Source organism: Typopeltis vanoorti, chromosome 10 (assembly GCF_054136105.1).
Source record: "Typopeltis vanoorti isolate ZY-2024b chromosome 10, IOZ_Tvanoo_1.0, whole genome shotgun sequence".
NCBI classification, from domain to species: domain Eukaryota; kingdom Metazoa; phylum Arthropoda; class Arachnida; order Uropygi; family Thelyphonidae; genus Typopeltis; species Typopeltis vanoorti.
The window spans coordinates 83,782,716-83,808,994 of record NC_143558.1 but is presented as its reverse complement, the minus strand read 5'-3'; the positions used below and the strand labels follow the sequence as shown (position 1 = coordinate 83,808,994).

Below are 26,279 nucleotides of genomic sequence, written 5' to 3'. Positions count from 1 at the left end.
ATTTTGTCGTTTCCATTTTCGTTTTCCCTTTTCCATTCCAGGGTCGTTTTCCATAGATTCAATCTGATTATCTTTTTCTGTCAGCTTACAAGTAGGATTATGTTCTCCATGTCAGGGGACTAGCCTGACGATGGAATAGTTCAGTGGTAGGGCTGCTAAATTAAGGCTTCTGAACTAGCCTTCTTCCGAATTTAAACCCATAGGAGGAGGAGTAGGGTATATTGAAGGGGAAAGAGTAGATTATAGAAGAAATATAGTAAGGTTTATAGAGAGGGCATAGTTGTAAGGCCAGAAATGAAAAGACCCCATGGCCCTCGAGTACTCTAATAGCATAAGGGTCATAAAGTAAGAAGAGTTGGCTGATAAGGCCTTATAGGAAAGATTAAAGTAAGTGGATCTTCCTCAAAGTAGAAGAAGGAGAGGATAGATCCAGCTAGGGGTCCATGGGAGTGCTGCTTCCCTTACAATCAAGATGATTGCCCCTTATGGGGCATATGTTTTGACATATACATGCTAATTGCTACCATGAATATTCTTTTAGGATGAAGGTCATGAGTAGCTGCGCGTGTGTATGTTATGAGTATATTACGAGAATGTATTACTGAAATGTATTACTAGAGAGAAAAAGTATTTTATACTTTGCCGATTTGCCTTTTGGCATTCTATAGAATGCCTAGGAAATGTGTGAAATTCTAAGCGTTTCGTACTTTGACGTCCTTCTTTCGGCATTCTATAGAATGCCTAATTTAACACTTTGCCGGTACACAAACAAGACATGTAAATAACAGTTTTATAATAAATACAGAACAAGGAACAGGCTGAAGAAATTAAAATAACCAAAGGAATTAGACAAGGTGATTCATTAAGTCCCACCTTATTTAATTTAGGGATGGATAAGTTAATAAAGAAAGTAACCAAAATGAAAAAATGCAGAGAATACAAATTAAAAATTAAGAATAATTGGATATGCTGAGGATATAATTATGCTAGCAGAAAATGAAGATGACCTACAAATTTTATTAAATACATTCAATAATGCAGCAGAAAAGAAAATTATGAAGATATTAACAGAAAAAAAACTAAAACAATGTCAGTTGCCAAGGGATTCATAAGATGTAAATTAGAAAAAAAGGAAAAATAAATGAACAAGTTAGTAAGATAAAATATTTAGGAATAGAAAAAAACAATTATGGCATTAACACAAAATGAAGTACAAGAACAAGCAATAAAAACTAGCTGAATAACTGAATGTCCCAATAGTCTCATCTGGAAGAATAAGAACATAAGAATAAAAACAAAAATAAGAATCTATACAGAAGTAATCAGTATAGATTACTTCTGTATAGATTACTTCTGTATAGATTCTTATACAGAATCTATACAGAAGTACTAACATATGTAGCAGAAAACAGAAGATATTTTGCAGCAACTACAAAAATTAGACAAATTAATGAAACTATGAGATTAAAACATTAAGAAAAATTGAAAGTGTAACAATATTACAAGATCTATAACTATAGCCAAAATGTGAACTATAGTTAATAAATGACTGAATCCAAAAATGGAAAAATCATATAGAAAGAATGCAATAGCAGATAGGCAAAGAAAGTAAATAATTGGATACCAAAGCAAAAGAGAAAGACCAAGGAAAAAGATGATGGGGATGGTCGTTGAAAATGGAGGCACTACAAGCATTTACGATTAGTAGTAAAAAAAGAAGAAGGCATTCTTATCCACTTGACAAAAATCTTGCTTTATCATAATACTTACCTGAAAAAGAATTCTGAGAAGTGTCACCACCTTCTAAAGACATCTCTCTTTGTCTTTCTAGTGTGGATGGCAATTCATTAAGACGTAATGATAACTGCCTCTTGAAAGGCGATGTCTGATTCAGTGTGTTAAAACCCCTGAAAGAACCTTGTCGCTGGATCATTACAGCTGTTGCATGAGGCCTTTCAATAGCATATGGATTAAAGGCTGGTTTCACAGGAGGTGGAGGTTCTAATAATAAAAATACAACCATTCACACTATATGCTTTTTTTTTTCATCAGAATAAGAAAAATAATCTCAAAAAATTACATAAAATTATATATAGGTAGGCTGGTAAAGTATGAGTGAGTGAATGATAATTAAAATGTTTTATCAGGGATAAATATTTTGGTCTGTCAGGCTAGAAGTTCAAAGTTTGTTTGAGGCAGTTTCAGTGTGTAACCAACAAAGAAACTGAAAATAAAAAAAAAAAAATAAAAATAAAATAAAACAACTTTGAAACATACCCAAAATATTGGGATAGGAATTTTTCAACTGTGTAGAGCTCAAAAATGTTACTTGTAGCCAAGCTTGCATCACAAAATATACTGAATAAAAAAAAAAAAAAAAAAAAATATATATATATATATATATATATATATATATATATATACACACGCACACACACATATATAATGCATCAGGTAAGGAATGTGATAAATACACAGGTCAAAAAAATCTCAGAAATTATTTCTAGTATTTCTATTTTGCATTTCAATTCAATTTAGAAATTTTCTCTCCTATTAACCTGAGAGAGAGAGAGAATTTCTTTAATTGAGAAAGAAGATGGATAATCCCTTAAATGAAAGACTTATTATTTCTGTTTCCTGAATATCAGCATTCTTTGATTATTATTATACGGGCACCTCCATGGAGTCTGAAGACTCACTGTGGGAAACCCAATCTATAGTACCTCTCCTTGAACCCATTAAATGACAAAGCACTAATAACTGACTCCGACAACCCATTCTACTCATCCACCACTCTCCAAGCAAAAAATATAGTCGTCACACCCCTACTGACCACACCTTTATTCAGCTTCCAGGGATGATCCCTTGTTTCTATTATATCCCCTCTTTTTCTCCTATCAACCAACTTATGCAATCCGCACACCTTCAATCTATCCTCATAAGGAACATTCTGCAGGCCACTCCCCTCTGAATCCTCTCCACTGCCTCCACATCCCAAAGAAACCCAGAGGACCAGACTTGAGCACAGTAATCCAGATGTGGGTGTATCAAGGCCTTATAAAGAGGAATAACGACTTCCTTATATCTACTTGTTAATGTGTTCTTCTATAGCCAAGTAATCTTATGGGTGCATGTTGCTACTTTAGCAACATACCCTCTAAACTCTGTTTACCACCACTCCTAAATCTCTAGCTTCATCTATTTCCTGGAGTACAGTGCCATCAATGTGATACACAGCTTGTGATCTATTTATCTCAAAATGCATACCTTTAAATTTCTCTACATTAAACTGACACCCATTAACTTTTGTCCATACTGACAGCCTATTTAAATCTTCCTGCAAGTTCTCCACATCAACTTAACTATTACTCTATCTAATTTCGCATCATCATCAGCCAACAACTAAATATTTCCTTTCAGGTCATTTCCTATATCATTTATATACAAATTAAACAGCAATGGTCCCAGCACTGAACCTTGTGGCACACCACTAGTCACCTGTTTTCACCTCAATTCTGCTCCTCCATATACCACTTTTTGATATCCGTCCAGCAGTCACCCTCTTAAACACTTAACCAGTGTCATATCCATCCCCATTTTGTTCTAATTTGTGTAACAGTGTTCCACATGATATTCTGTCAAATGCCTTTGAAAAATCATCTTCAATGACAGTGACATCTTCAATATACTCTTTTTGTCTGATTTCCAAGCTTCTAGTTATCTGACCTTTGTAAGAAAGAACATGGAATATTATAAACCCCAGGATGTTTGTCGAAGGGGTTATGGTTTTAGGTGACGTGTAATGAACCTTGTATAGTCAAATTGAGTTGAAAGTCAATCATGTCATGATATTTGAGGAAGTTGGGAATCTTGAGAGAGATAGTCTACCAATATAAGGGATGGAAACAGAACTGTAAAGAACAGAAAATGTTGGAATTTTATGGTGAAGCAGGATAGAGAATAGTATTCTTTGTAGCATTTTCTTAGAATATCTGTTGTTCACCAGTAGCTGGAGTAGAGACTAATTCTTTTCATATATTCTTCATCTCTTGTAATAGAGATTACCCTTTACTTGAGTGTATATATAATACCTAGTTTATGTAATGTATGGTGTAAAGGGGATAATAGTTAAAAACATATGAGAGTTGGACTGCGATCGGCTTTTTTTGAAATCAAAACAACTAGGAAAGGTAGTTTTCCTCCCTTTTCAAGTTCTGAAGTGAATTTAGAAGTTTGGTTACAGTGTTTTCGTTTTATTTTGAATTTAAGAGTTTTAACTACTCAGAAAATGTATGAGTGAAGGAAGTCAAAACATTATGTCTTCAAATAATAAACCTTCAATATGGTGGAGATATGCAGATGATGTCTTTATCATCTGAAAATAGTGCACTGAGCTGCATTATTTTCTTATGTCGATTAACTCCTTCCACCATAAAATAAAATTCACTTTGGAACTTGAAAAGGAAGGAAAACCAGCTTTCCTAGATGTTTTGTTTCAAAAAAAGGTAACAGGTTGTTACCTACTATCGTCTTTACACCGCATATCACAAGGTATCATGCACATGCTCAAGAAAAGGGCAATTGCTATTACAAGAGATGGAGAAAATATGAAAAAGAATTATAGTCTCTACTCCAACTACTGGTGAGCAACAGATCCTTTACTTTCTGGGTAAAGTAAAGGATCCGGTAATATTACTGTTTATTTTCAAGAAGTTTATTTTCACAATTCCTGCATGTATTCAATATTCCATCCATTTGATCTAATGTCTAAGATTGTAGAAACTTTTAACTTGGTTAGAAATTAAACTTGTCAAGAAATTATATTTTTGTTTAATCCATTATCCGAGCATAAGCAAACCAAGTTTGAACGTGAAATATCTTTACGACTAAGCTGTTTGTATATAGAGGCCAATAACTTCATATCAGTTGCTTTAGCATCCCATAATGCAAACCACACTTCCTTTCAGAAGTGTATATTGCTATGCATTATAGGAAGGGTTACTACTCAGATTATGACCTTTAATGAAGTTTCATCAATGGGAACCAGACTCAAAAGAGATACAAGGTTGAGTTAATGCAAAAATTCAAAATAATTTTAATCTGTTTTGCAATATGCTCAACAATCTGATTGAAATGTATCTGGAATGCAAACAATTTCCAACATTGTTATCACCTTTTCTTGTAATTCTAATGCAGATATCAGACACTAGCTATTTTTTTAGTAAACTATAAATCATATTAAAAATCTTGACCATAAGAAGACATGAACTGCTTTTGTATTATAAGCTTCAAATATTTTTTTAAATTTAAATATCTCTAATGATCTGAATTTTTTAATCTCCCCTCCCAAATAAAAGAAATGTCCTTTTTTTCATTTGCAATTACCAAACATGATATCCATTCTGATGATAAATGCAGTTTTCTTCTAAAAGACCTATTTTCAAGCGTTCTTTGCCTAACTGCACATCCTTTATTCAAAGAGCTCAATGTGTTTATTAAATCAATATTCAGGTGAATACAGAACATCATCATCAAATTCCTGCCATGTACCCTCAAGGAGTGTACAGGATATGATAGTACTACATGAAAAAAATTACATCATTACTAACTTCCTATCTATAATTTTCCTCCAAATCAGTCTGTTACTTGTTAAGACTCCAACATTATCAGATCTTATATTTCTATTGTCTAAGGCACTTTGTACGTATCAATCCACCTATATCTTGGTCTTCCTCTGGATCATTTTGCTGCCAACCTGGCAGAGAACACTTGTTTTGCTAATCTTTCTTCGCCCATTCTGTTTAAATGTGAATACAGAACAATCTTTGCTTTTTCACATTTTCTGTCAATATCCAGGATGATGAATTTCCATCTGAACTTTTTATTTATTCTATAATGTATCCAGTGCTATGAGTTTTGTGTTATTTTGAGAGATTAATGTATATTTTCACCACTAGACATTTCTGCAATAACATGTTCAGGATTATTCCATTAAATTAAATTAAGTCATCAGAAAATCCTGAATAGGTTATTGAAGAAATGCCTTGTCGTGAGTGAATATCACTAGATTTCTTCCTGGTACTGAAATAAAATTAATACTTAAGTATACTGAAATAAAATTAATACTGAAGTATGAGATAATGGCAAATATAATAGGGAAATAAACAATAAAAGAAAGATCAAAAATTTTTATGTATAAGTATTAGAACAATGATGTACATCAAAAAGGTAATAACATAAAATAGTTTGAATGATATAATCACGTAATCACAAGAAAGATATTTATTTAACCAAATATTTCGGTCTGGAAATAGCAGACCATCGTCGGTGGTATTACAAGAACAGTTTAAAAAATATACAAGCTAGAATACTAACAATAGATCGTTGAAATTAGAACATGCCGCGTGATGTTATATCACTAAGTATGAAACGAAATATTTTGAAGTAGAAACATGATTGAATTTGCTATTAAAAAAAAAAAAAAAAAAAAAAAAAAATTAATGGGTAATAAAATAGTTTTTTTTGGAATTTATTGTGTTTGTAGCTAGGGAATCGGGAATTCTCTATTTATGGTCGACTCTCATAACTGCAAAAATGTCATTATACAAAAAATTGCTATAACAAACTAGTGAAATTGCCAGACCAAAGTCACAGGCACAATGCTGAGGTAAAGAAAAATTCACTATAGCAAACTATTCCTGTGGGTCCTAAAAGCTCTTTAAGTGAGTTCTTTATTGAGTTGACTGTATAAATATCCCAAAAAGGGATATGCCAAAACATTAGAACATAAACATTTTTATTATTATGAATAAAAATAAACAAAAACTAAAATGTTAAAAAAAGCAAAACTTACATAATTTGTTACATGAATATTGATTCAAATAAACACAATAGGTTTGTGTGTGAAGTATCTTCACGATGTATAGAGGCATAATGCAAAGCACATACTTTTGGGTGTGTATATTGCTGTGTATTATGGGAAGGGCCACTATCCTGACTGGTTTCAACCTTTACTGAGGTCAAGAATATAATTTCTTGGCAATTATAATTTAATTCATAACCAAGTGAAAAATTTTCTACAACTAGCTCTAATCCAAAGCACACTAAGTATTTGACAGAATAAGCATAAGAGCACTAAACAACATGGCTAAAGACTCTTCAAGACTTGTAGCAGTTTAAATCATATACATCAATGACATAAAGAACCAAGCATAAAAAAAATTTATGCTGACACTGGATTTTATATCACTCTCATCTTCTTTGTGTTAGACTTGATAACCTGCCAAAATCAAGTAAAGTGACTCTGCTTCTTAAAAACCTGCTTAATGCTTATAACAGATCGGTTAATTCTGTCTGCTATATCTGTAAATTGTGTATTCTTTGGCTGGTTTGCTTGTTTTTCAGGATGAAAAACCCTGTCATCTCCATATGAGACCAGCTAACTCACCTTCACTTGAAAAGTCCTGATAAAGGTTCCTTGTGTTGGATTCTGATTATGTAGAAATTAGAATAAATGTTATTTGATTCAGAATCCAACATGATTTTCCGTCACAAGAACTATATTTGTAAATATTATTTAATGTAAATAACATAAATTATAATTGATATCATATAACTGCCTTAATTATATCAATTATTTAATTATTTAATCAAAGAAATGTATTAATGGTAAATAGATTCTGTATTAATTATTATTAAACTAATTTATTTATTGTTATGTCAATATTATAAGAACTTGTATTTGTAATTTAACTACGCACTTATTGAAATGCAAATATTCTATTTATTCTTTTTTGTGAAAGTTTAACGTTATGTAATAACTGAATGTAGTTGTATAGCCTAATGTAACATTCGCGAGAATGTTTACGTTTATCGGTTGTCATAGAGACGCGTGAAATAAATGAGCGCGAGTGAAGGGAGCGTGGGCAAAATAAAAGAGAAAATATATACGTAGTAGGAAGTCGGAATGGAATTTTGGAAGTAAAAAGTAGCAAGGGGATAAACTAGAGAAGTAGAAGTAAATAAAAGGTTCTTAGGGTAGGAGTTAAGTGGATAATTTTTATAAATGAGCAAGAACGTAACGAATTTTATAGTTAGCTGAAATTGAAATCAGCAGTAGTAATAGAAGGAAATTTAAAGCTACAATCGGATAAAGTAAAAAGCTGAACATTCAAGGAAGAATTCTGAATAAACCCAGCTGATCTAGTATTGCAGCTTATTTCCGATTTGCCCTAAAGAGAACCTCACAGTGTTTTAATTAATTTATGAGTGGTAATAACGATAGTTGAAGTGCCCTAATTGATGTCAAGAATTCTGAAGCGTAATTGATAGTGCTTTAAGTATAACTGCGGACAAGTTTTGTAAATGTGTTTTTATTCTTTAAGTGTGATAAGTGAATTCCAGAAGTTTGCTCACAACATAATAGATGTTCTAGGAACCATTTCGGGTAAGGTCTATCATAGTGAATTGTTAACTTTAACTGTGGAAACCCTTCGTAACTGAGAGTTGGAGATAGGAATTGTTTGAAAGATTATTTTCAACTATTAGTGCCTGCGATATTTTGAACTTATAGCATGACTGAGAAGTGTGTGAAACTGATTAAATAAGAAATTCTATTGTAATAAATTGAGTAAAGAAACTTTGTGATTCTGAAACTGTGAATTTGTATGTGAAGGTTTGGAAGATTGAATTAATATGAATGACTTGACCTGATGTACTAACTTGACTGAGTAGTCATATTTAGAAGTGGAATTCATGTATTTGTTATACAACCATATATTAAATGTTTTGTTTGTTAATTTAAATATTGTGTTTGCCTGAATTTCCTTTTACTGCACCGTTCACAAAAATTCGAATCTAGCGGGAATCCCAGAAAGAAAATAAATACTTCGGCCTGAATGAGTGAAAAGACTGCTAACTAATTTTGAATTGATCCTACTAATTCATATAGACTTATCTAAGGATAGAGTGGCGCAGTATAATAGAAATTTCTCTACCCTTAGATCAGTGATTAATTTGCAATTAGTTTTCCTTTATTTTATGAAAGTGACTTTTAGCAAGATGGCGGATTCGAACGTCAAGAGAACACGTCACGACACTTGCATCTTAGACAGGATTTGATCCCAAGTCTTGCTAACTAAAGGGCATCATCAATAATGACTTTCATACACTTTCCCTTAATAATGTATCCACATGTATTATAAATAAGAATGGAGATGATTAACAACTGATTTTACATCAAACCAGCTTAGTGAATATCTTTCAATGCCAACTGTTCATTTGCTTTAAGTACATCTGTGTTGTGAACAATGGCAGCTACAGCAGTTAACATTCATCCTCAAATCAAATTCACTGTTGAATTAGAAACCAACAGAAACCATTAAAAACCTTTACTGTTTTTATACATGCTCACAGATGTATCTAAGCAAAACAAACAAAGCTATTCAGCTGAGAGGAAGCTTACTCCCACCAGAAGATATTTGTATGGCAAATCACATCACTATCTGGCATAAAAAAAAACTGGCATTGTAAGAGCCCTAAGAATCAGAACATACAAAATCTTCAGTGTTACAAGACAAAAGAAATCAAGTACCTGAATTGAATATCTCAGTTCCATCCTACCAAAGAATAGTTACAACATTTGTTAATAAAATCTTACAGCAATCCTAGGCCACCAAATAAACAAGGAAAACTAGATTAGAAGAGCAGTATCCCCCCCCCATACATTTGAACAATAAAGACAAGATTTTGAAGATAATGCGTAAACACGGGATTAAAGTTGCCCTTTTCCTGCTCAATAAGATTTCAAGTCTTCTTAGGCCAAATTGTATTCTTATTGGCTTAAACCAAAATACAAAATAATGATACAACATGACAAACTTTCATGCTGGCTGGCTGGCTGGCTGGCTGGGGGGGGGGGGGGGGGGGCACCTGGTTAAACGAGGCTCAGAAAGATCTCACCAACACTGGTGAGATCTTCCTGAGCAATAAATACAAAATGTTATATTCAGACAATAACAGTCAAGGAAAAGAAGGAGTAGCCATAGTATTCAACACTAAATACGACGCTAATCTTCTTGAATGGCAGGCAGTCTCAAGTAGAGTGATGTGGGCAAATATGAAAAGGGGGAACTGGACAACGAGACTTATTTGTTTGTGCCTATGGTCCCACAGCAGGTTCTACTAAGGTAGAAGTGGAGGAATTTTTTGATGCTTTAGAAAAAGCAACTGACACAATGAAAAAGGAAAAGTTCATCCTTGTTGGGGATCTAAATAGCAGAATAGGAAATGATTGTCAGATATACAAAAATATTTTGGAAAATTTGGAGAAAAGAGCAAAGCCAATAATAATGGCAAATACCTGTTGGATTTCTGCTCAGGACATGGACTGGTTATTACTAACACCATGTTCCCACATAAAAATGTGCACAAATTCACATGGAGAGAAGAGGCAAGGAATAAGAAAAGTCTCATTGACTATGTTATTGTTGATATTGATGTTTTCTCCCTGGTGCAGGACACCAGAGTGTACAGACGATTTGAAATTGGAAGTGATCACTATTTAGTCTTGAGCAGGATAAAATTGAATTTTATATTGAAAAGAATAACATGTAAGAAAGTTTTAAAGATAATAAAAGTTGAGCAGCTCTCAGATGTGAACTGTAGACTAAAATACACAAAGATTATTGAAGAAAAAATGAAAAAATGTTTGAGAACAGCAACCAAACCTTGAAGATTCAGTGGCAAGCATTGAAGAAAACACTGATTGATTCAGCCAGAGAGGCATATGGTGAGGTTGTCTGCAATGATAGAAAAATCAGAACTCCATAATGGACACATGTCAAAAGTTCCTGGCAAATAAGTTAGCTTGTGCACTGAGAGAATACAGAGACAAATGTAAGAAAGTTAAACAAAAGTCATGGGAGAACTTTGGCGAATAGAAAATAAATATCAAGAAGGTGGCAAGATATTCTAGAGGTTGTTGAAGAAGCTTAGGAATGGAGGAAAGTGTGCTGTAAAAGGAGTTAGAGATGATAAAGGTGACATGAAAACAGGAGAAAAAGATATCCTTGAAGTATGGAGTAATTACTTTTGAAAAATTGCTAAATGAACCAAAAAGTGATAGCACAGTGGTAAAAAACACTCAACAGGCATACAGTCAGGAATACATATCCATACTTGAAGTAGAAAAAGTCATCCAAGGCTTGAAATGTGGAAAGGCAGCAGGAGTAGATGATATTCGACCAGAAATTCTGAAGTATGGTGGTATAAAAAGTCTTACAGTGATTGCACTGCATAGTTCAGAAAGCCTGGACAGAGGGACGAATCCCTGATGATTGGAGTACAGCTCTCATAGCACCCATATATAAAAAGGAAAATAAAACTGAATGTGAGAATTACAGAGGTATTTCCCTACTGAGTATTCCTGGCAAGATTTATGCAAGGATACTTGAGAAATGATTGAGAAGAATTGTGGAAGAAAAGCTTGGTGAAGAACATGCTGGATTCAGGCCAAATAGAGGCTGTCAGGATCAGATCTTCACTTTACAACAAGTAGTCGAGAAAGCATGAGAATATAACAAAGATCTAATATTTAAGTTTTGTCAATCTGGAAAAGGCATATGACAAGGTGCCAAGAGAGAAGCTATTCAATACTTCTTTCTACAGTTATATGGTGTCAATGAGGCATTATATCAAGCAATACTTAGTCTATATTTGAGTTGTAAGTCAGCAGTTAGAATTGAAGACAGTACAGGAAGATGGTTTAATGTTAAATCTGGTGTGAGACAAGGATGTACATTTCCCCTCTGCAATTCATTATCTATGTGGATCACATTATGAAGGAAAGTGGTATTAAACAGGATATCAAAATTGGAGATGTTAATGTCAGCTCGATGTTATACTTCTAAATAAATCCGCTACAAGTCTGCAAGATTCCTTGACTAAATTCCTTGGAGTCTTGACAAGTAACAGACTAATTTGGAGGAAAATTGTAGATAGGAAGTTAGTAATGATGTAAATTTTTCATGTAGTACTATCATATCCTGTACACCCCTTGAGGATACATGGCAGGAATTTGATGATGATGTCTTCTTAGGCCTCCAAAATTTCCCCATCTGACTGTTAAAAAACTAGCATACACAAGATCACCTGTACTTATTTCTAGATGCTTATATGGTTTACATGTATTTAAAATAGACTTTATCAAAAAAATAAATAAATAAAAGAAATTTAAAAGAAAAAAAAAAAAAAAACGAAGAATATATTTCATCTACTGTAACACTAACATCATCAGGGAAAATGACCAGCAACTACATTCAGAACATGAATCAAGCACCACGCGCTTACTAGCTCATGTTTCGGTTAGAGGTAAGCTGACAGGATTAACTACTGCTCTTCAAAGGAACAACTGTCAAGTTTCTGCAATTAAATAACCTAAATTAAATATATAAGTGATTAGTGAAAAGCAACTAAGTAAATTAAGTAAATATAATTTTACTACGAATTAGTTCTATGTGGTTTACATACTGGCATTTATTAGATCGCAGCCAAAGCGTGTCTGAAGGAAGCTTTGTCTGATCATCTGCACAGTTAGAAGAATTAATCTCATGGGAGTTAAATGGATAAATAACATTTTAAAGCATGAGTATATTAAAAAAAAGAATATTGTCGACCTAATATTATGAGAAGCTATGAGTGATGACAGCCATCATGGTGAGGAAGGCCAAATAAGATTATGAAACGGAGTTAGTTAAAAAAAAAAATATATATATATATATAGCCAGATGCACTGAAAATAACTGGGTTGTTCAGCAAGTATGTTAGTATGCAGGCCTGGTTGGTCGAGTGGTTAGCACATCCACTCTCCAACCTGCAGGATGGAGAATGCCTGGGGCATGGTTGTTTGTGAGTGTCTTTCGGCTTCTTTGCACACAAGGATATGTATCCCCCCCAATGCCAGACTCTGCAACAAGCCAGTTGGGGTTTCTTGAAAAGTTGCAATAAGGAAAGATAGCAGACCCTGCATTAAGTGGGACAAAAAATGCTAGAAAGAAGGAGAGATATAAAACAACCATATTAGACAACCACAAATATTACACTCACTGCTGACAGCTTCTTACACATTACACTTTAATACAATGTAAACATAGAAATCACCTCAAGTATTTTCTTTACGAATGATATCTTCTTGTATGAATCCTAATTACATTAAATTCTATATGATGATGATCATCATGATTGCTCAATAAACAACAAATGTTCATGTATCATTGATGAAAGGTATAAGTTATTTTATCTTTTAATTCATGTTTCAGGCTGAAAAACATAATATATAAGCAGGTTTGTGTGTATATTTGTTAAAACTACAGATTTCATCAAATCCATCTTCCCAGACCAGCTGTCTTATAATCAGACTGGAGACAAAACAAATGCTAATATGTGCTTTAAACTAATGCAAAACACTGAATTGAGGTTTCTACTGTGTGAAATATCTCCACTGTTATTTATCAGGTGAGAACTATATTGCAACATAATCACAAAGAGAAGTGCTTAATGACTAGTTTTGCACGTTCTGTCATGCATATCCTCAGATTAAATTACAAAATTAGAGAAAAAAGGGTATTAAACAAAAGATATCACACTGAATTCAACACCCATGTTCATAGATGTAAAGAGGCCTTCAAAATGCTGCAGTGTCCAATCCAATGTAATAAAAGGTCACATCTTGAACAATTTTCAGTCAGCTAATCAGCTAACACCTTTTTGTTCCCGAATAGGGAGTAGGCGAGGCCGTTTTTTTAGCCCTATCTAACTTTTGGAGACTGAGTGGGCAGTTCAATCGCCACTGGTAGCCAATCAGAGGTATCTGGCCCAAGGCTATCACTAATTAATCGGCACGCAGTGAAGGAGGCGGCTAGTAAGTGCAGTCAGCCATCTGGTGGTCCCTAACACAATATTTTTAATGCCTGACAATAGTGTGGGTTCGATGGCCGATTTTCTTGAGTTTACGGGATGAAAAACCCGCTTGCCCTTGCCAGAGATCGACTAACTCTGGAACCGGTTGAGAAAAGACTTAGAAAAAGTTCCTCTAGCCGGTGACTAGATTTGAACGCCTTTCGTCGTGCAGTCAAGCGCTGTAGAGTGCAAACGCCACTTCTACTGAGCTACACAGGCTCTCTTTTTTCAGTCAGCATATATCAAAAATCTACACAGTTAGTATACTGTAACAAGCCATGTGTCTTGACATCTCATTGCTATATTCAACATCTGGTTTAAGTTCATTTGATGTATAACAGTTACTAATTTAGAAATTTCTCTCTCTGTTAATACTTTTTTCTAATTTTGATGTATGAATTTAGTCATTAAACATTTCTATGTTATACACGGTTTTCACCTGTTAAACAATAACAAAGCACATTTAAGAAGGTAGTAGTTAATTTGATTAATGCCACAACCTTGTGAGGTACCTATGTCATACCTACATTATGTTCTGAAATCAGTTTTTTTTTATATTTTCAGGGGAAAAAAAGCCCTTGCTAACAATTCATTATCACAAGGATTTTATTACTCTTATAACTGGGCTGTGAAAATAATCATTCACTGTTTTATGGTGTGAAATTAAATGGTAATACTGGATGCATCATAACCAGAGCTTGAAAAATTTTGTGCTGGCTCAGCGACCAGGCAAATATCTCACTAGACTAGTCAGATGTTAGCATGGGTATACTCTACCATTCACCTAATATATCACAGTTCAGTATTTAATACTAAATCTGCTTTTCTAACATTACAAACAAACATTGAAAACATTCAATGTCTAATAAATAAATTGGAGTCGAAGTTATTGTGGGGGTCATGTTTTTAGGAGGCTGCTATAAAATTGATTAAATTTTCTGATTTTTGAGTTTTCATAAATTAACTGGTGTATCTTTAAGTATATTATTGTAGTTCTTAGTATATTTATTATATTCAGTGCATTAGTAATATATCAGTGCATTTTTAACCTTAGAAAATTAGTGTCTTATAGTAATGCCAGCCTGGCTAGCTGAGTGGTTAGTGTATCCGCTCTCCAGCCAAAAGGCTGAGGGTTCGAATCCTGCTGTGGGCATGGATGTTGTGATTGTCTGTGGAAATACTAGTGCTCAACGGTAAATGGCATTGGTGTAGATGCAGTCAGTTGGTGTATTGTGAGTGGCAGAAACCGAGTTGTAGAGTAGGTGCCCTCCCTCGATGAGTCTTTAGGCTTCCTGGAGGTGACAAATAATAATAATAATAATAATAATTAGTGTAGATTTTTGTGTATTTATATTTAGTCATAACACACTTTTATTTAGATATTGTGATATTAAATAGAGCTGTAAAATGGCTGCAAAAAATAAAATGCTAACAAAAACAACAAGTAAAGAACAGGAAGGCTTGCATCACTAAAGACAAACTTAAGGATACTGAAAATGATTTAACCTTCAAACTCTCAAAGTTAAAACAGATTATTAGACAGATGGTGTGGAAATTACAGAAAGTCAAGCAGTGTTTAAAGGAATATAGGAAGGAAAAGAAAATTAAGCAACAAAATGAAAAACAACAAAGCCACAGAATCAGGTAAGTAAAGTCAGATGTAAAAATGAAGGATATTACTTATGGTGATTCTATAATAAAATATGTCAATGACATATTTTATGATAGAATTACGTGTTAAGATATTACGTGTTAAGGTTAAAGCTCCAAGTTTTCCTGGAGCAAAAATTAAAAATATAGCACATGCAATAGAAAAACAGAAAAGCAATGCAAAAAAGATTATAATTCTAGTTGTTGGAACAAATGACTTAACTAGCAATAACTTCAATATAAGATAGAATATGAAAAGATTGTTGGTAGAAATGAGAGTGAGAAAGTGATAATCCTAAGTATATTACCTAGATATGACAGAAATAAAATACAAAGAAGGGCTATTACGGCAAACGATTCAATGCATAGGTGTAGAAGGAAAGGATACGAGTTTTTGGTTGTGTGGAGCAAGTATGAGGGAAGAATGGATTTGTATAAGAGGAAGTTTATAATAAATTTAGTTTAATCCTTTATCCAAGAGTGTGTGTACCTGAAAATATCTTCAGGACTGGGGTAAGGCAGTACAACACCGGGCAACTCGTAGCAAAGGTGGACCAAGCTAACATCACTCCTATCTCAGTATCTCCCATAATGCAAAACACATCTCCTTGCAGATATGTATAATGCTATGCATTAAGGGAAGGGCCACTACCCAGACTAGTTTCGACCTTTATTGAGGTCTCTTCAGTGGGAGCCAGGCCCAGAGGTGGAGATACCAGGCAGAAGCAATGGTGAGGTCATCTTTACCTATAGGAGTTGCCAAACAGTGTGCCACCTTTTTATTAAATTACTCTGGATTTAGAGAAAGATGTTGAAGGTTTATTTTTCATCAGGTTAGACAATAATAAATTTAGTTTAATCCTTTATCCAAGTGTGAGCAAACAAAGTTTGTGCCTGAAGCAACTCCTATAGGTAAAGATGACCTCGCCATTGTTTCTGCCTGGTATCTCCACCTCTGGGCCTAGCTCCCACTGAAGAGACCTCAATAAAGGTCGAAACTAGTCTGGGTAGTGGCCCTTTCCTTAATGCATAACATTATACATATCCACAAGGAGATGTGTTTTGCATTATGGGAGATACTGAGATAGGAGTGATGTTAGCTTGGTCCACCTTTGCTACGATTCGCCCAGTGATATACTACCTTACCCCAGTCCTGAAGATATTTTCAGGCGCAAACTTTGTTTGCTCACACTTGGATAAAGGATTAAACTAAATTTATTATAGTCTAACCAAGTGAAAAATAAACCTTCAACATCCTTCTCTAAATCCAGAGTAATTTAATAAAAAGGTAGCACACCGTTTGACCACTCCTATAGGTAAAGATGACCTTGCCATTGCTTCTGCCTGGTATCTCCACCTCTGGGCCTGGCTCCCACTGAAGAGACCTCAATAAAGGTCGAAACTGGTCTGGGTAGTGGCCCTTCCCTTAATGCATAACATTATACATATCCACAAGGAGATGTGTTTTGCATTATGGGAGATAAGATAGGAGTGATGTTAGCTTGGTCCATCTTTGCTACGAGTTGCTCGGTGTTGTACTACCTTACCCCAGTTCTGAAGATATTTTCAGGCGCAAACTTTGTTTGCTCACACTTGGATAAAGGATTAAACTAAATTTACTAAATTTATTATAGTCTAACCAAGTGAAAAATAAACCTTCCAAAAAAAAATAAGAGGAAGACCCTACACTTGAATGCATTTAGTATCAGGAGTCTTGAGAAATGATTAACTGCTGGTATGACACCTAACACAAAGAGTTGAGGAAACTAAATTATGCCAGGATAAGAATCTGTATGCAAGAGGGACAATATTGTGTAGCTGTGTTAATGATAGGAATGGGCATTATCATGGAAATGATTATGAGGAAATAACAATTTTGTGTTTGTCTAGTTTAGTCTTAACAAGCATGTGCAAGGATGTATGCATAAGTAAGATACTAGATAAGAAAAGATATCTGCAAGTGCTCAACTGTATCACAGAAAGAGTATACAAAAAAAAAAAAAAAAAAAAAAAAAAAACATGCAGGTAACTTATGTTTGTACATGAATGCTAATGTTGCCTTGATGAATACACCGGGACCTTAGATTGCCGGCATTAGCGAGACCTGGCTATCGTAGGCAGACATACTAACTGGTATCAAGTGCAAAGGGTACGATATTTTTAGGAAGGATAGACAGAATAGGAGGTATGCTGCTAACAATATTGGATAATTTGAATCCAGTTAGAGTTGACACCTATTATTGCAATACTAGTAAGAGTTTTCCATGCAGCAGTGAGGTTGAAACCATCTGTTGTGAGGTAGAATTTAACGAGATCAAATACATAGATTTAGGGGGAAAAAAAAGTATTACCAAATAAATATAAGAGTGAAACAAGTAATCAAAATGTAGGACTGGGCAGCAGCAAAATCTCATGAGAAGAATGAAACTGAATTTATTGAACTGTTGATAGACAATTTACTCAAGCAGCATGCATGAGAAGAAATTTGAGGTTAAAGCGTGTTAGATCTCATTATAGTATCAAAGGGGGGGGGGTTTCAGTTAAAATAGTAACTAAAGTGACTTTAGTTGGTGACAGTGATTATGTGGTACTGACTTGGAAAGATATCGAAGGGGTGCATGGGAAGCATTTAAAAAGTACTTAAATGATGCAATATCGGAATGTGTCCCTAGTTTGATAAATAAATAGGGGAAGGACTGAAATGAATGTGTAATCTTATTAAGTAGGAGATTCATAACAAAGAGATGATAATGAGGAAGGAATACCATCTGCATAAGGATAATGTTAGTTATAAGAATTATAAGGAATAGGCCAGGAGAGTTACAACTGTTGTACACAAAAATAAGTCTGAGTATGAAAAAGACTAGCTCTGCAAGGTTGAGAAAAAAAAAAGAATAAGTATGAAAGAATAACTCTGCTGAATGTAGATGGTATGCAAGTGACAGATGCAGAAAAGATTGTTTGACTAATGAGTGCCTATTAGTCGACATGGCATATGCAACATTGAGTTCACTGCATGAAGAAACTCAAGTGTATGAGGAGGATGCTAGAGCTGTTGCACAAACTGAATAAGAATTTGACAATAAGAGCTGCTGGATATCAGCAAAGATGCATAAAGAGTCTTCAGCTGAACTGGCTGTTCCTCTAGTGCTATATAATTTGAGTCTCAGAACAGGGAAGATTCCACGAGTGAAAAGAATGCATGATAATTCCATTGAAAAAGGATGGTGCAAGGATTGATGTATCCAACTATCAACCTTCCAGTATCTCTGGACTGGTGGTGAAGATTTTGGAAAAGTTGGTTAGGACTTGCATACAGAAATGAGTAGATCAGAGAATCCATATTTTGTAATGAACAGCATGGGTTTACTATGGGAAGGTCATGTTTCAGCAACTTGCTCACATTTTATAATAATTTTACTGCTGAGTTAGACAAGGGGAATGGATATGCCACAATACTTTTAGGCTTTGTTAATGCTTTTGACAACGAGATAAAGCATGGAAGACTATTGCACAAATTGGAAAATATGGGATTAGACCATAAAATATCACTGTGCATTAGAGGATGGCTGACTGACTGACATCAAAAAGTGGTGTTGAGCAGTGTGAGTCAGCAAGATTTAAGGTAACTTAGTGGTGTACCACAAGGATTGGTCTTTGGTAAACTGTTATTCAATCTATATATTAATGACATTGGAAACGATTTGACAGATAACATACATCTGTTTGCTGATCATGCAAAGATAGGTTAGGGCATTAGAAATGTGGGCATGGGAAAATGGATATCAGTTCAATGTCAGTAAATGTAAAGTCATGCACTTCGGTATGATCGGATATATCCATTGTCATATTACATGTGGGATTATGTTAGAAGAAAGGATAGATAAGGATAATATCCTGAGGGGAATAGAAATGGAGGAGTATGATGTTTTTCCATGAGGATAGAAAGGACAAGAAGGTATGGGAGAGGGGGGTTGCTTTGGTTAGTGAACAACAGAAGGGTGATTATTAGGAGTGATTTGGGAATAAGGAAAATGAATATCTTGAATTCTTGAGACAACTATCTTAGTCAGTATGTAAAGGAGGGCACACGAGGCTTGTGAGTTCTAAATCTGACCATTTCATGACTGTGGGTGGAGTTTTGCAATTCTGTCCAGTTGGTCAGAGTCATCATAAAGTAATCAGCTGGGTTGTGGCTAGCCATAAGAAGAAATCTGTGAGGAAAAGATATATGTGGAATTACAAGGCTGGCGATTATGAAAAGCTTAGGAGAGAGTCTGGAGCTATAGCATGGAATGAGGTGTAAGCAGGAGGGAGATAAATGCAGTGTGCGAACTGACCAAAAGAACAAAGTAGGTGTCAAATGGATTAAGAATGAAATTTGGGAGAAGAGGATGATGTGGAGGCAGCATAAGATGAATAATGGTGGCAATCAATTGTATGAAAAATATAAAGAAAAGGCTAGGAAACCGACTAAGTATAAGCAGAAATTAGCAAATCAGGGCAAGAAAAATCCTAGTTTTCAGTAGAAGGAAGAATAATTATGGTAAGATGATGTTAATGGATGAAAATGGTAGATTGGTAACTGCAGCAGAAGACATTGTTGAGTTGTTCGGCAAAAAATTTATAGAGGTGTTTCATACTCATCAGGGTGAAATCATGAAAAACTTGAGTGTAGAGAACATAGGAGAGAATGGCTTAATTGTGAGTGAGTAGGAGGTATATGAGGAAAAAATTAAGCTTGATGCCAATAAGGCGACAGGATTTGATGACATATCACCATGTGTCTTAAGAGAGTGTTCAATGGAACTGGCCTGTTTAATAGATCTTAGAACAGCATAGATTCCAAAAAAGTGGAAAGGTAAAATTGTTCCACTGTATAAAGGTGGTGATAAGGCTGTGGATACAAATTATAGGCAAATTTGTATATCTGGAATTGTGGTTAAGTACTGGAGAGATTGGTGAGAAGTAGAATACAAAACTGGGTTGATAACAGCAATATTCTCTGTGGCTGTCAGCATGGGTTTATTTAAAGGGAGATCATGTTTTACTAACTGATTCTTGGACAAGGGATATGCATATACAGTGGTATACTCAGATTTTGCAAAAAATTTTGATAGACTGCCATTGCTACAAACTGTTAAATGAATTAAAATGGATGGGACTGAATAACAGACTAGCACGTTGGATCGGTGACTGGATGTCAGATAAGTATCAACAAGTATATGTGGACGCAGTCTCCCAAAATAGGAAAGTCACTAGCAGTGTGCTGCAGGAGTCTGCATCATTAGGGCCATTGTTGTTCAATTTGTATATTAATGATATTGGGATGGATTTAACTGGCGATATTCAACTGTTTGCAAATGATACAAAATTCGGGACAGCAATGCAGAGTTAAGCAGAAGTTATGGCCTTACAGGAGGACTTGAACAGACTGTATGAATGGGTAGATAAGTGGACATATCAGTTCAATGTTGCAGAGTGTAAGGTTCTGAAATTTCATAAGCAATGATGAGATGCAAAGTATACACTTGGTGGGGAAAGTTTAAAGGAGGTAGAGGAGATAAGAGAACCGGGAGTGGTGGTGGACAAGAACCTGAAAGTCAGGGGCCAAATTGCACAGGTTGTGAAGTTGTCACATCAGATAATGGCAATGATGTGGAGAACCTTGATGTGCAGAAATAAAGAGGTTATGATTCCATTGTATAAGACCTTGATCAGGCCTCACATGCAGTATTGTACACAGATTTGGTAACCAGGTTTTCATGGTGATGTAGGTTAGAAAGGGTCCAGAGAAGATTCACAAGGTGGTCAGTAGTCTTTGGAATGTGGAGTACGAGGAGAGATTGAGAGAAATAAATTGCAAAGCCTCATGAATAGGAAGTGGAGGATGATACGGTTGAGACATAAGTTATTTCAGAGATTATTAAATTAAGGGGATATTAAATCCCACATTGTTTTAAAACCGGATAAGAAACTCAAAGATTGGAATCTGAGAGTTTTATGCCGAATATAGTAAACTATAAAAGTATCGGCGATTACTAGCATGAGCTAATGCAAGTAGTCCTAGTACATAGTACAATCTTGGGCAACTCGCAGCAAAGGTGGTAAAGTTCTGATCGCTATTCTTGGTATTTTCCATAATGTAAAAACACATTTCCTAGGAAATGTATGCTGTTATTACATTATGGTGAGAGGTCACTACCCAGACCGGTTTCAGCCTTTTTTAAGGCTTCATCAGTGAGTAGCTAGACCAAATAGATACCAAAGGGTATTGCAAAAAGAACTTATATACTCTGCGAGCCAATAGGCTTCATTTCGGCGATATAAACATTATTAAATTAAGGGGACATTAAATCCCACATTGTTTTAAAACCAAATAAGAAACTCAAAGATTGGAATCAGAGAGTTTCATGCCGAATATAGTAAACTATAAAAGTATCAGCGATTACTAGCGTGAGCTAATGCAAGTAGTCCTAGTACGTAGTATCTCGGGCAACTCGCAGCAAAGGTGGTAAAGTTCTGATCGCAATTCTTGGTATTTTCCATAATGTAAAAACACATTTCCTAGGAAATGTATGCTGTTATTACATTATGGTGGAAGGTCACTACCCAGACCAATTTCAGCCTTTTTTGAGGCTTCATCAGTGAGTAGCTAGACCAAATAGATATCAAAGGCTACTTGCATTAGCCATGCTAGTAATCGCCAATACTTTTATAGTTTACTATATTCGGCATGAAACTCTCTGATTCCAATCTTTGAATTTCTTATTCGGTTTTAAAACAATGTGGGATTTAATATCCCCTTAATTTAATAATGTTTATATCGCTGAAATGAAGCCTATTGGCTCTTTATATTTAAGTATTTCAGAGATATCAAGGTTGATATGAAAGAAAAATTTCATAGGATGGGAGGACAAGAGGCCATCCCTGGAAACTGTATAAAGAGGATTTGGGCAGATGAATGAGGAGAAGGTTCTTTGCATGGAGAGTGGTTGGTGAGTGAAATGCATTGTCTGAGTGTGTTGTGAATGATACAGTGAATCAGTTTAAGACATGGCTGGATGAGTTTTGTGTGTGGCAGTGTGTACCTCCCATGATGAATCTGTGATTCAATGAAAGTCAGATGTAAATAATAATAATGATTCACAAAACAATCTCCATTGACATGGAATGGAGAATGTAAATCTTCCTTTAGATTCAGAAATACACTAATTCAAAAATTCAATCACAATAAACCGATAATTTTTCTTGAGAAATAAGGACATGAACTCTTTTCTCTGATTTTGGTACAAGTAAAATGATGTTTCTGGAGTAGGAAAGTTATTAAGTCTAAATCTCAAAATCATTAGAGAATCCTTCAGAAGATGCAAATACCACAGCAACTCATTAAGTACTCACTTTTTATGAAGGGGCAGGGCTTATCAATATTTCAGGTTAAAAATTCCTATCATCATTTTTACTGACATTAGTTAACCAACTGTATCAAGAGTCCAGTGGAGGATATATAGATAAATCAAGTCCATAAGTAAAAGGTCTTAATGCAGATTGAAGGTTTAAATAAAAAACATACATTTTTTAATTTTTAGTTCATCCTTGGACAAGTGAGCAAATATAGCATCACTTCTATGGCATCCTAAAGCTCATGTTAGATAACTGGTATTTCAAAAGGTAAATGTTTTTTATTATCTCTGGTTCACAGTCTCAGTTCAACACAACTGCTACAAACATTGTCCTTGAAGCACAATGTTTGTAGCAGTCAAGTTTGTAAATTTCAAAGTACACATCACACTTTTCAACAAATTCTCTAATGTTCAGTCTGTTTTGCTATATAAGAGAAAAAAAAAAATCTAGATATTTACATAATGTCTGACTAGTGAAAAATAAAAACATAAATCAGAACATTTATCCAGTACATTGACAGCTCATAGCATCTTTCCACAAAGCTAACTACTAGAAGCAAACTGGAAAATGACTTCAAAATCACTAACTTAAAAATTATCTTTCCTTGTCAACAGCTCAGAAATTATCAATTTCAGATCTGCTAATAAAAAATTATAAAAAGACCTGAGAAAGAAAGAGAATTCCATCAAAAAAAAAATGGAATGAGCATGAGATAGCTGACTCAATCAACATTACAAATGAAAATTACTTATGTAAAAATAGAAAAGGGTACAGTTTTTGGAATCTAAATGCAGAAATTACTAGAGGACATGTAAAATATTTAAGGATGCCACCATGAAAAGCCTGTTATCAATACAAGACAAATTTAAAAAGTATTTCATGTAACTATGAATCTATAGTAAATCTTGTACCTGATAATTTGCATTCTTGAGGATCCTGCATCCTCTCTGTAAGGGAAGCCTGGCGAAAGCATCCTGTGTGAGTAAAGCTTGAAGTATTTGGATCAAATGTCATTACAACTGTTTCTTTATCTCTCTTCTGTTTTCTTTCCAAACATGCAGCAAAAGCACAACCAACAGCATGACTAAGACGTTCTCCCTTATTGAAAAGACAACAGAAGGGAGAAATATTTAACATTAAGGGAATGAAAATTAATGGCTTAAAGGAGTAACTTTTTTTATCTTATCTTTTTATGCTATTAAAAAAAAATGCTATAGAGTAATGGCCAATATTTAGCATCTGAACTCCATGGAGGTCATATGTTAATAAACGTATGTCATTAATGACATGTCATAAATGTATGTATATATTAATATTTAAATATAACAGATATATACAAATATATCTGTTATACGCTTGTGTACAGAAGCTAAAGACAAACTATATTTTTACCAGTATATGAAAAAAATTTTATGACTAAAGTCAAATGTTGACAAACTTATTGCCGGCATACTAATAAAATTATATTACACAAAAAAAGTGTTATTTCATACAAATTAAATTGCAATACATTTTTGGCAAAAGGTACAAATTCCCTTAGGACGTAGTTAAGAAATCAACATACAGCACTTACAGAAAACTATTCAGAGATACATTTCATTAGGTACGATGTTGTAATTCTTAAGGTAAACTCACCCACTCCTCCTTCAGAGCAAGGATAAGGCCTTGTTTATTTTCTGGAGGGGAAGTTTGAGCAGCAATGAATCTTCCTATTGCATCCCAAACACGTTCTATTACACTGATATCTGGGGGAGCATGCTGGCTAATCGATTCGATTAATATCCTTGGGTCTCCAGAAGTATCTCCACTGTGCGTGTCTGATGTGGTGTGGCAGCGTCATTCATAAAAATGAATTCTTCACCTAAATACCACAGAACAATTGAACATGCCATTGAAGAACCGTGTTGCAATAATGTTAACCAGTTATAGTTCCTTTTTCCAGCACTTGAAGCTTGGTGTGTCCATTAAACATAATGCCTCCCTATGCTATTACCCCAGCACCAACAGTCTATCCCTTTCAGGAACATTCTTGTGATTGTAAGCAGTGTAACTTTCACACCACATCAGGTGTCATCTGGAAGCGGAGGAAAGACTAAAATGACTCACCTGAAAAGAGTACATTAGCCCATTGATGTCTTGTCCAATTTTTATAGATACAACACCACTGTAAATATGCTCTACGATGAGCTGTGGATAAAAGGAGGCAAGACTACAGGCCTTTGGGTGTATAGGCCTGTTTGTTGCAGACATCTTGCCACAGTTTGTCAAGATATTCATGTGCCTGTGCTTGCATAGAGCAGACTTGCAAGATGACTTGCTGGGGTGCGTTGATTACATTTTGTTGTTATAAGCAAAAATCTGTCTTCATGCTCTGTGGTAGAGCAATAGCAATCTCTTAGCAAACATCTGGAACACATTCTATTGGTTTGAAATGCTGCCTGGAGTATGGATACAATACTATGTGAGATTCCAAACTCTCTGCAATATCAGTAATTCGGTGGCCTTCAAGCTTTTCAATAATTCTTCCCCATGTGGAATCCTCTAGATGATGTCTTTGTGACATTACAAGAAATCCAATGATGAAATGAAAAGAGCTTCCTTCACACACAAACAATCTGCTTAGTGCAGCCTTTTGCCTTTTATTCTGCTGAGTGCCCACCACGTGATCCCTTTGCTCATGATTTGAAAATCTGAAAGTGCACTCACTTTTTACTCAAAATCGCAGTGATACAAATTGCCACAGGCTGATTCGTCTGAATTTGTGGTCATAATCTTTAGAAATAGTGTTCATCCTTAGGTTTTGAACACCAGTACATTTAAATTATCTGTATAGAGAACAAATAATCTGTTCGTGGGATTTTGTGTGTGTTCATAGCAGTATTTATCATGGCAATGTTCCTCTGTTTAGAATTAACATTTGATTTTTCTTGTATTATTTTCTTAACATCCAGTATACATGCTGAGAGTGATCTTTCTATGTTTCATAGTTTTAGTTTCTTCATATTTTCGACTCTATATAGGCTGTGAAATTTTCTAGGTTAAGAAAGTTAACTATTTTACAAAAGAAAAAGCAATCATCTGCTTATTATTTGCAGATTTGTTAGCATTCAAAAAAAATCAGCTAACGCCTTTTTATTCCTGCATAGGGAGTAGGCAAGGCAGTTCTAGCCCTATCTAACTTTTGGAGACTGAGAGGACAGTTCAATCTCCGCTGGTAATCAATCAGAGATAGCTGGCCCAAGGCTATCAGTAATTAAGCAGCTCGCAGT

General features: G+C 34.7%; 1 protein-coding gene across 6 annotated transcripts in view; it reads right to left on the bottom strand.

Annotated features, from left to right (window-relative positions):
• numb (NUMB endocytic adaptor protein) overlaps positions 1-26,279 on the bottom strand; it is a 233,781-nt gene that overhangs the window by 92,271 nt on the left and 115,231 nt on the right. For all 6 annotated transcript variants that reach the window (XM_090398947.1, XM_090398945.1, XM_090398944.1 and 3 more), the window contains exons 6-7: positions 23,922-24,108; positions 1,771-2,001 (exon numbers count right to left, since the gene is read on the bottom strand). In XM_090398947.1, coding sequence (XP_090255073.1) covers positions 1,771-2,001; positions 23,922-24,108 — 418 coding nt within the window. The remainder of the gene's footprint in view (positions 1-1,770; positions 2,002-23,921; positions 24,109-26,279) is intronic.